Raw genomic sequence first — 11804 nt, 5'->3', positions numbered from 1 at the left:
ACATTGGGTCACAATATATCCAGTTCAAGTTTGATCTGAAGTCCTCGGTTGCATGGAAACGGAAACGGATACACGAAAGTGCAAAGTTTTGGAAACGGGAAACGATTTTTTCTAAAATTAAGAGATAGAAACATTTTGGAAACGTATGTATCATATATCTGTATATATATGTATATACATAGTAAAACATCAAACCTAAAAATTATATGAAAAAGAATATTTGAAACAACACAAATTCAAAACATAAATATTAAATAGTTGAATTAAAATACTACTAATATTATATATTTATGTATCATGAATATAAATTTTCAAATTATTTATTTATTAAGTCTCTAAGGTAAAAAAAAAAGTTTTCATCGTGTTTCCAAAATGAAAACGGAGTTTCCATTTTGTTTCCAAACAAAGATTTTTAGAAATCGTGTTTCCTTGGCTTGTTTCCATGTTTCCACGAGTTTCCGTTTCTAAAACGTTTTGAAAACAGGAAACGAACTGAGTTTCCATGCAAGATAGATCCGAACTGAGTTCGAAAAGAATTATCAGGATCAGTGTCTAAAATCAATATGTTGTGTTATAAACAATAATTTTATAAAGTTTTGAAATGGTTGTTAAATATTAAGAAAACTTGTAATATATTTTTATCCTACCACACGTTTTTTTTTGTGTGCGCTAATTTTAACAAAATATGTTTTAAATTACTACAAAATTCTTGATAAACATTATATACATCGTCAATAGTGAGCATTACTAAAATGTACGGAAAATAAATGGTTGGCGCTCATATTGATCATAACATCCATTATATATATTTGACAAAAACAAAAAAACGTACATTATAAACATATGTATTATATGTTTGATATTTCTAATCAATGTTCACGTGGGTCGTGGGTGAAACTATATGAAATGACTAACGTACTTTAAAATTTTGTTGATACATTATCATAAGGATTGCCTACAAATTACAAAAAGAAAGGTTGTTGGACTAGATAAGATTTAAAATAAATACATACATATGTATCTTCATCCGATGGTCAACATGACCAAACCAGGTTATTATAATGATGCTCAAATCCCAACTTTAGATGCTTCGACTTCGTCTGATTCGTAATACTAGTTGAATGTATTAATGATATTACATTATAGTAATGCATATCATGCGATAAGTATATATGAACCTTCCTAGCTACTAAGTCACCAGATTCAGGTTGTTAACCACCATAACCCCTTATTTACGTTCAATGATACACTAGTAGTTTTTAAAATACGTGTAAGAAAAATATATGGTAAACATGTATTTTTTCGTTAGATACAATAACTAGGCCGAATTTACATATTTCTTTTTTAAAAGCATTAGCAGATTTAATTTTAAATGAAACTAACAGGAATGTAATATTATTACAAGTATAATGGTCAGCCGAGAGAATATGTATATGATGTTAACATGGCATGAAAATGAGGGGCTTTCAAGCATATGCTGCCATAGTAAACGCCGGGCCAAATCACGTATTGATATTTTGTTCACTTTGTAACTATTGACAACGATTACCAACACGATTTGATGTTAGTTCTGCAGTTTTCAATGAATAGTGACTAGTACCGACAGCGATCATTGATCTTTCCTTTTTTTTTTGTCTAGTTTGGTTTAACGATTGGTTTTGTAAGAGAGATTTGAATGAATAGCATTAAAAAACCTACGTTTTAAATTTTGGATTATCCGACCGTCGTTAAACCGACTATTACAAAGAAAAAAACATCATTTAATTGTTGAAACAGTGTATTGTCAACGACTAATGTTTCTCTTTTAGACTATATATGCCTAGATCAACATATTTCTTGTATAAATAGTATAAGAGATGTCCATGCTACCACGTACCACCACATTGATAACTCTAGAAGAGTTTCAACATTCAAACAAACTGCGATATAATGCGAGATTGGTACTCGGTGGACCAACATATCATAAATAATTATTAATAACAATAGTTAATTGAATTTGTTGTACATAATCCTGATCACAGAAATTAAAATAACAATAATCATAATAATATTCATAATAAATGGAAATATATTATGTATAAGAATTAATGGAGAATAAATATGAAAAATAAATTCTGATCACGGAAAACTTATTGACGTGGCATATCCCGGTAATTCGTATTGATGAGGTGGCAAAATGACTCGGAGTCAGCTTAATGGACTACACTACACATGATGACCCACTGTTCTAGATGAGGGTGCTGGATCATTTGGGCTCGTATCAGTGAGATCCTCTCGAGTTCGAACGTAAATTCTCTCTTGTCATGCAAGCCCAAACAATACTCTTGTTTATAGACTAAACACTAAAGTGCATGTATATTCTCGTGAAATTAAAGAGCATGTCTAACTTGACAATGGTTCGACTAAAGTGATATCGATCGATCAAAAGTCAACTGATTTGGCCAAATCTATTAATATAACATCTACCAAAGATATGCTAAGTTTGTTTTCTGACTGCTGAATCGCATCTCCGTGTTTAGTAAAAGATCCAAACATCGATCGACGACGTATTCTACAAATTGCTGTTAGGAATTTATTAGATTGGCGGAATTAATTGCCTCAAATATCCAAAACAAAAGGTTGTGTTAATTATTGGAAATAACTTAAAAGTTTGGTCCAAATGTGGGGTGCTTGAATGATTTTTAAATCTTATATAAAAGGCTGTTATTCAATCAATAATATTTTTCATCAAGCTTCAATCAGTAATAACAAAAAGAAGGAAAAAGACTATATATATATATATATATATATATATATATATTATAAAGAGAATCTAAAACTGGGGAAAAAAAAACTTTTAATATATATCTTAATTATTGAAAAGTCGAAATGGTTTAGGAAATTATGTTGTGAAATCCAATAGATGATGTAAACTTCAGTGTCAAAAACTATAATTATTTTTCAAATTTTATATAGTAAATATGAATACGGAGATTCTCTGGATTTAAGGTTGCCCGTCTCGATATGAGTTTGTTTGTTTAAAACTTCCAAGAAGTAGGGGAAAAGAAAAAAAAACAAGTGTCGCACTCTCAACGATGAAAGAGTGACACTTATCCCCCAGTTGCCACCTCTGATGAGTATCTCACACTTGCTCTTTCTCATGCAATTTTACCGAACCTCATTCCTCTCTCGCTCTCTTTTGTGTCGACGCTGATCAAATCATCGTTTATGTAACTGAGTTTACTGTAGATGATAGATTCTCGTATATAGTTGAGTGCGGAAATAATAAAACAATAAGTTACATATATATATTTTTTTTTGAATAAGTCAATTAAGTTACATAAAATTTTAACAAAATATTGATCTGTTTTTAATCTCTTGAATATGCATGTTAATTATAGTTATATATACGTACGAGTTAATTACTAAGTGAATAAAAGTATTTATTGATTTAGTAAAAGGTAATTATATTTCGAAAGTCTTATACATGTTCTTTTTTTTTTTCTCGTCTGAATTCCATTAAAAAAACGAAAATGAAGGTACAAGAAATAAAAGCTGAAAAGAGTAAAACCCAGTTGTTACAGAGATCAAACCCCAAACCCAGTTGTTACAAATATTTCGAAAGTCTTATTATATGTTCTATGCATTTTTTTTTTTTTTAATTTCTTATTAGTGTTCTATGCTTTTTACCTCGTCAACACATTTTTTTATTAATGTACTTGACAGCATATTCAACCGGCTAAACTAATTAAGATGTTCAGAGTTTCAATCATTGTTGATCGGTAAAGTCAAGAACTTAATAAAAAGAAATGGTCTTCACTTTTTTATATATTTAAGTATATTGTTAATGAACGTACGTAGAATGGAAAATACGTTTTTCTCCAAAATGCCATGATAGAATCTCGATTAGAGTACTTTAATTTATCAAAAAATAAGGAAAAGAATGTTGAGTTGTGTGGGTAAATAATTTACTAAATTATGTCTATAGTGCTTAATCAAAAAAGTACAGTGTAAATGTGTAATCATCATCATACAATCTACGTAGTCAAATTTATAACGAATACATTATGGCCGAATGAGCCGACAACAAAAACTAATATTTTGGTCCGAAAATAGATATTAGTATGAAGAATTATTTTCCCATAACAAATCATTTTATTGTGACATTTTGTATTTTTTTGCAGTTAATTATAAATAAGTAAAGTAAAGTAAAGTCAAGGCAAAACAGTCATTTCAGAAATGCTTAATCTGTTAAAATACGATTGCTTTTATCAAGATGAGAAATATATGATTTAATAAGTGAAAATTAAAGAGGATTTAATAAGTAGTGGTGTAAAAAAAGATACTTCGAGCCGAAGCACCTAATGAATTGTTGAGCCATGTGTTCCAAGGTGTTTGCCAGACCGTCCTCGATCATAACACGTAGCGCACAAGCTTGACATATTCCATTTTCGCAATATACGTAGAATTATATACTTCGTATTTATTTTTAGTTATTTTATCTAAAACGTTACTCATATCCTACAATAAACGGTGAAACTTAAAACCTAAGTAAAACCTAGAAAACGAAAACTCAAGAATCGTGATTTGTAAGTATTACGAGGAAAAAGACATATGAATATGCATATATATATATATATATATAGAAGGGAACCATATAAAATACATTAGTTTTTGGCCTGAAAAATATATACAACTCTATAATCTTCTAACTTTTGACCCCAAATAAAAACCTTTTGATTATTCCAAAAGAAAATATTGTAGTGGTTGAAATACTTTTTGGATGTTAAAATTAAAAGTTCTAATTAAGCAAACCAATCTATTTTCCAATTAAATATATTTTCCAATCTATTAATTTGTTTCTTTTAATCATAATTTCATCAATTGTACCAGTGAATCTTGTTGTGTATAACAAAACTATGGGACTTCTATTTTCAATAAAAAATATAATAATCAAAAAGTTCATTGGAATTAGTCTCATGATTATATATGAATTTATCAATTTTTATTAGTTGTATACCATCTTTTACGCTGATATATTTTGTATTATTTATATATCTATGAAATCTTTTGCATTTATTTATCTCGTAGTTTATTTGTCGGAACAAAAAATATGGCAATTTTGTTGAGAAAAGACGTGCAAACATGCATAAGGTCAGATACTTTCTAACAACAACATCTCAACATGTAAATTTCAGTCAGGTCATTAACAAAAAAAATGAAAATGGTCGAAATGTCAATGGCTATGTAGGTTTTAAGGAGAGGGGCTCAGAGAGAAACACAAACACGTGAGTCATCATCAAGACAGTGGTCGGGGGTCACTTTCGTGTAGCACAGACATTAAATTAAAATAAACAAAACGAGTTCCCTTACCTTAGTGTACATATATACACATTCACACGTACACACTCGTATATACATATGCCACGTAAAAATACGCATACTCATGACGTGTCCACGTATATAAATATACACGCACACTTAAATTTTCATCTCACTCTTTATTCTCTTACTATAAACCAGATTTGAATCTCTCAAGAGGAACACCATGGAAGAAGAGCAACCTCCGGCCAAGAAACGAAATATGGGCAGATCTAGAAAAGGTTGCATGAAAGGTAAAGGCGGTCCAGAGAACGCCACGTGTACTTTCCGGGGAGTTAGGCAACGGACTTGGGGTAAATGGGTGGCTGAGATCCGTGAGCCTAACCGTGGGACTCGTCTCTGGCTCGGCACGTTTAATACTTCAGTCGAAGCCGCCATGGCTTACGATGAAGCCGCTAAGAAACTCTACGGACACGAGGCTAAACTCAACTTGTTGCACCCACAACAACAACAACAACAAGTAGTCAATAGGAACTTGTCGTTCTCGGGCCACGGGTCGGGTTCTTGGTCTCATAAGCTCGATACGGTTTGTGGGTTGGACCTTGGTCTAGGCCCGGCAAGTGGGCCACGAGGTTCTTGGTCAGGGAGATCGAGTTTTCTACAAGAAGACGATGATCATAATAATAATCGATGTGTGCCTTCAAGTGGCTCGAGTCTTTGTTGGTTATTACCTAAACAAAGTAATTCACAAGATCAAGAAAGCGTCAATGCAGCGAGTGGCGGTAGTGGCTCTTCACTAACGTTTTCGACCAGGTTGAAACCGAGGAACATGGTGAATCCGAATTATGGATTATCAAATGGAGCTTGGTCGAGGTTTCTTGTGGGACAAGAAAAGAAGACGGAGCATGAAGTGTCCTCATCATGTGGCTCGACGGACAATAAGGAGAGCATGTCGGTTCCTAGTTGCGGCGTAGAGAGGTTGCATAGGCCGGAGATGGAACAAGGAACAGGGTATCTGGAAATGGATGATCTTTTGGAGATTGATGATTTGGGTTTGTTGATTGGCAAAAATGGAGATTTCAAGAATTGGTGTTGTGATGAGTTTCAACATCCATGGAACTGGTTCTGAGAGGTTTTATTTATTTATTTATTATTATTTATTATCTTTAGTATCTCTCATTATATTCGATTTAGGATTGTTAATTTGTTATATACATCCGTCGTGGGATCTTTTTATGTGTGTAAATAGGTTTGAGAGCATGTTGTGATTTTTTTCCTTAAACGTTATGTAAAAAAGAATATTAATAGAATTGAATTTCGAGTGACCACTATGTATAATGTCACAGACCAAATGTTACAAGGTTTTGGCAGATTGATTACTAGGTTTTCTTTTCTTCTAAATAAAACTATTATGACTGATTATCAGAAGACTATTGAAAAATGTAATGCACATGCAAAAATAGTCTTAAAATGATCCATTCTTGTCTGCAGTTGTCTACATCCATTCTAAACGTTCTGCAGTTGTCTCCGTATCCGTCCATTTTTAGAGTCTTCTAAGTTCTTTTTTTTTTTTTCTTTTTTTGTGCAAATGAGTCTTCTAAGCTCTAACTGAAGATTAGCATGTTATGGTTTAGTGTGCTAATATGTATGTCTCTCCCACTCAGCCGGATAACAAACTTGTTGGAGATTTGTAAGCAAATTGTTATAATCCGGTTAAGAGGATTTGTGAATGGTTATGATCCCAAAGAAACAAACTATAATATATTCCACCGTCTAATGTTTATGTATCAGATTCTCTCATCTCACTGTTTCCTCTTTCCTGCAGACCACATATCCTCAAAAAGGCAACACATATAGATCGATATCATAAATCGTTTTAATCCTCATGTTCTTTTAGCTTACAAACTTAGAACATTAATCAATCAACATCTTCATCACATGAGTTATCATCACCATTCACATCAACATCATCATCATCATCATCATCATCACTAAGGTCATCGCATAAAGAAACTTCATCTTCCCTAGCATGTTCACATCCAGTTTCTTCTACCGTAATCAACGGCAACTTCAGTGGTTGCTCTGGAAACTCCTTGAATAATGAATTCATTACCATGAAGCGGAATACCTGTAATAATTGGCTTTTGTCTCTCTTTATGTCTCCGCTTAGGAGCTTCTCAAGCAATGTAGGTTCTCTCGTTATCACGGAAGACTCTTGAGATGAAGTTTTGTCTTCAAATCTTGTTTTCTTACCAGACTTATCTTTTCTATCAAGTCTTCTCTTTTTGTATCTATTATTCTGGAATCTTCCCTTTTTCCGATCATTGTATTGATTTTTTCCATTGTTGTTTCCTCTATCTCCATTAACTTGTTCATCTGTATTGGATAAATAATGTGAAGGAACTTCTGCAACTTCAATACCTAATTCAGCCTGCTTTGCTAAAACTTCCTGGAGTTGCTGCAATGCAAAAATAAATCGATATATGGTAAGACATGCTAATTGAAAGAAGAATTATGGGACGATTGTAGGGAGGCTATACAAGCCTAATGATATTGACCTCTTTCATTGTCTCCTAAACTTCCCAATAGCAAAACTATGAATTCGATAACTTTTCAGTAGATATATACAGATATGCTTATTTCACCATCATAACCTTTTGGATATCTAACTAGACGGGCTATTTCGTTAGGCCTTAACTTTAAAACAAAACAAAAAGCATAAGCTACTGAGACTGCAGTTTCATCATTCATAGCATTGGCCAGCTGATCTTAATGGTGACTCGAGCTTCATGAAGAATACTTGCTACCAAATAATAATTGTAGTATTCATATTTTTCAACCCACATAGCAGATAAGCTATATCTCCTTTTCACCGTTTCCTAAACCTATTTGAAGTAGAAGTTCTCAAGGTTTACCAGTTGATTCTTTTAATGCAGTGTGTCTACCATGACCATAAGAATTACCATAAGATGTGGAAAATACAGGGATAGACAAATATAAGGGGTACCTGACGACGCATTTTTGCTTCCTCGTCAAGGATGCTTTCTGAAACATTTTTCTTTACTTTCTGCAAAAAGGTAACTTACCATTCAAAATTTTCACCAAAGGAGTGAATTTCAACAAATCAAAGATGGTGGGAGAGGGAGGGCTACTACCTTCGCAACGTTGAGTTTCGTTGGATAATTCTTACGCCGAGATTCACGCCATTGCTTAATTTCTTTTGGTGTATAGACCAAAGCAAATGATCTTCTCTTGGAGAAAAATAACATCAAAAGAATAATATTAGAGACTGGACCTAATGACCTGACATGAGCTTGAACAAAAATAATAACGAAAAATGTGATCCAGAATAATCCCATCCAATATTACGAGTTATATGGATTTCACTGCTTTATGACCGTGAAAATTCAGGGAATCAAAACGGCTTAAGAACCAAAAGAAATTTAATGAGCCAAAACAGTAAGGTGCTATTCTATTGAGACCTGGGCACTACCTTTTCTTCTCATTAGGTATGTTACCAGCATCAGACCCATTGAACCCAGTTGTCATCTTATTATAGTTCCCTGTAAAGGAAATCATATATGGAGAGATCAGAAAAGACAAAAAAAAAACACATATCAAATCCTCAAATGTTCCAGAAAATCTGAGGAAGGGAATACAGAGATACTGGCTACAAGGATTACACAACAAAACTACTAACTTGAAATATAGAAAACGTTTGGAATTAGAAACTCCCAAAAGATGTTAAAAAAAAAATATATCATTTCTAATGCTAAGTTTATTAACTAATATATTCCAGTACACAGAGAACAAAAAAAGCGTATAGTCAACATCAGATATGTGATTTGATATGTAAGAGGACTAACCTTTGCCCTTGTGATCCTTGAATCCAGACTTCCTCTTTCCATTATCTGCTTTATGCAACTGAGATCTCTGGAATCTACAAACAACTCAGAATACATATAAACAGATTATAGCAAACAAACAATTGAAAGGGGAGCAAGCAGTAGGAACATACCCTTGACCAGGGCCTTTGAACTTTTGATGTTTTGTAAACTTATTTCGAAAATCATTCCCTTTAGAGCCGGAACCATTGGTATTATCAACAATTCCTCCGGTCTGCCCCTGTGAAAGCTCAAGTTAACTAAAAGAACAAGAAATACTGGAAACAACTTAGACAAGTCTCTCTCTATTGATAGAGAAAAAACAATGTAATAAATAAGAGGTTTTACCAGTGGTCTTGGCTCTGAGAAACCCGGAGGCTGTAACTGATGATTTTGATGGGGATTTGGAACTGGTGGATAAGGACGGGGGTTAAAGGAATTAAGCTGTGGCTGGAAAAATTGGGGCTGAACTAAGGGGAGTGAGTGAGCCATAAGATTACTATTAGCAACTGCAAATTGAAGATTCCCCAAGAGGTTGGGAAGTAACTGGTTGATATGGTTGGGCATAGCAGCAAACTGATGAAGTTGCTGTTGATGTTGAGGCATATTGGGGAGATTATTAAAGAACTGAGGATGCATTGGCATATTAGGCATAGGCATCGGATTGTTCATGTGACCCATCATTGGATTACTCATCATGTGTGGATTCATCATCCTTAATTGATTAGCTTCCATTGGGTTCTGATACCCATTACGTTGGTGGTGATTAGAATACCCATTGTTCTGCAGATGACAAAAACGAAACACAGAGACATCAATACAAAAAAAAAAGTCTTGATTTTTTTTTTTTGTGTGTGGTAAAAAGGAGAGATTTTTATGGTATGACATAGAGATACAGAGAGAGAGAGACCTGGTGTTGTTGCTGTTGCGGTCGATGAGGTCGACCTTGAGGCTGGAAGGAATTGAATGGAGGTCGCATTATGAAGGAGCTAGGGTTTATAGGGTTTTAGGATTACTTATGAACTCAAGTAACTCTTTAGCTTGAGTCTCTGTTCAACGACTAATCAAGACGATGGGTAAGTAAGAAGAAGCAGAAACAGAGGTCGAAATCAAATCCAGACGATGGTCAGCTAGAAGAAATTGGCTAACCTCGTCGGCGTTGAAGCTATGGCGAGTCACGCGACTGTGAGAATTGGGGTGAGCGAAGAAGAAACCTAAATTAAAATCGAAGACTGTTCTGTTCTCTGACTTCTCTCTATCTCATTCTCTTAATTGAACCGGGAACCAACAACCGGTACGAACCGGTATTAATGTGTTTTGAAGACGTGGCACTCGGAGTCAGACTGATGTTCCACGTGGCCAATAGTTAGTTTTTTTGTAGTGGGCCAAATGTTGATCACTTGGGGGCCTATTGTGGTAAGTGGTAACCCAATCAAACCCCAAATGTAAATATGACTAGGAGGCACAGTTTATTATTGTTTCTTAGAGAAGGTGTCATATACACAAGCCTCATGTGAGTTCTTGTTACATAAATAAAGGGTTTTGTCATTTGTGTCCCAACGCTTACGTTCGTTCCTTCTTGTGAAAACTTGAGGTGGATGTATGGGATATAGGTAGATCCGTAGATGGCATTAAATAAAGAATATAACTTACAACAAACAGTTGCATAAACCAAATAAGGTATCTAAATCAATTGTAATAACCCCCGACAAGCAAGTCACAACTCGTGACTTTGGTTTCTCTCCCAGGCACATGTCTCGAGACTTCTAAAAGCAGCTATCCTTTTCAAAAAAGGTAGATCTCACCAACTCTGTTTTATCTAAAACAAGAAACTTTCCTTCTTTTCCCTTTGCTTCCTAAGTTCCGACCGAGTGAGGCTTCGGTGTGATAAGAAGAGCTGGTCCCCTTTTTGCACATGCTCACCAATCTAATCCTATTTTCAAGTTCACCTAGTAGTTCTCTTTTCACTTGGTGTCGCCTCTCTTCTAATTAAACCCGTGACTGTTTTCCTGATGCCTCCATCAGCGAATTTTTACTTGTGTTCTTCCCCCTGTTAAGTCCAATCGTACGACATCAAAAGAGTCAAAGCCAGTACAAAACATAAGGGAGTTTCTTTGTTACATTCACTATTTCACTGGAAGACTATCCTATTCAGGCTGAGTCTTATAACTACTATATTTCGGGAGAAGGAACATATTTGCCTTCCCTGTCTAGCTCTTCGCTAAGAATTGTATCAGGCATTGATGGCTTCTCAAGCACAACCTGTTACTTTCCGCCATGGGCGAGACGTGGAGGAAGAGGATGACATTGTCATACTACCTGAGGTGGACAACTCAACCCTTATCGCAAGATACAAAAGAAGCCTTGTTGGTCGCATGTTCCACCAAGGTGGAAGAAGCATCTCTGCTATGGTGGCCCTCCTGCCTAAACAAAACATCTGGAATGTTGCAGGACACGTTCGAGGTATTTCTCTTAGAAAATCAAGATTTCAGTTTGATTTTGAATCTGAAAGAGACTTACAAAAAGTGTTGAATAAACGATCTTGCCACTTCAACGAGTGGTCCTTCTCCCTTGAGAGATGGGAACCTCACATCGATGATACCTTCCCAAACACCATGA

At 34.5% G+C, this 11804-nt stretch overlaps 2 protein-coding genes across 4 annotated transcripts; one reads left to right on the top strand and one right to left on the bottom strand.

Annotated features, from left to right (window-relative positions):
- On the top strand, positions 5486–6626 carry LOC104706153 (dehydration-responsive element-binding protein 2G-like). The gene has a single exon (XM_010422306.2). The coding sequence runs from the start codon at positions 5528–5530 to the stop codon at positions 6428–6430; it is 903 nt and encodes a 300-aa protein (XP_010420608.1). The 5' UTR covers positions 5486–5527; the 3' UTR covers positions 6431–6626.
- On the bottom strand, positions 7135–10453 carry LOC104706152 (GATA zinc finger domain-containing protein 14-like). 3 transcript variants are annotated; one of them, XM_010422302.2, is made up of 9 exons: positions 10335–10446; positions 10096–10245; positions 9534–9968; positions 9320–9426; positions 9168–9241; positions 8795–8864; positions 8457–8547; positions 8309–8368; positions 7135–7759 (listed from the first exon to the last, which is right to left on the bottom strand). In XM_010422302.2, exons 2-9 carry the CDS (start codon positions 10162–10164, stop codon positions 7220–7222), a joined length of 1446 nt encoding a protein of 481 aa, XP_010420604.1. In that variant the 5' UTR covers positions 10165–10245; positions 10335–10446; the 3' UTR covers positions 7135–7219. The 3 variants fall into 3 exon arrangements, with proteins under 3 accessions (XP_010420604.1, XP_010420605.1, XP_010420607.1); XM_010422303.2 differs by having other exon boundaries at positions 10096–10234; XM_010422305.2 differs by having other exon boundaries at positions 9320–9420; positions 10096–10453.

Source organism: Camelina sativa, chromosome 8 (genome assembly GCF_000633955.1).
Source record: "Camelina sativa cultivar DH55 chromosome 8, Cs, whole genome shotgun sequence".
Taxonomy (NCBI): domain Eukaryota; kingdom Viridiplantae; phylum Streptophyta; class Magnoliopsida; order Brassicales; family Brassicaceae; genus Camelina; species Camelina sativa.
The sequence above is the reverse complement of the archived record's forward strand: the minus strand, read 5'-3'. Positions and strand labels throughout refer to the sequence as shown.

What these genes read in the sequence shown, in the direction of transcription:
- LOC104706153 (XM_010422306.2), top strand. Translation starts at nt 5,528, where the DNA reads ATGGAAGAAGAGCAACCTCCGGCCAAGAAACGAAATATGGGCAGATCT.
- LOC104706152 (XM_010422302.2), bottom strand. Translation starts at nt 10,164, where the DNA reads ATGCGACCTCCATTCAATTCCTTCCAGCCTCAAGGTCGACCTCATCGA. An exon ending in CAAGGATCACAAGGGCAAAG is followed by an intron (nt 8,865 to 9,167) that starts GTTAGTCCTCTT and finishes TTTCCTTTACAG; the next exon opens with GGAACTATAATAAGATGACA. An exon ending in ATACCTAATGAGAAGAAAAG is followed by an intron (nt 8,548 to 8,794) that starts GTAGTGCCCAGG and finishes CTCCAAGAGAAG; the next exon opens with ATCATTTGCTTTGGTCTATA.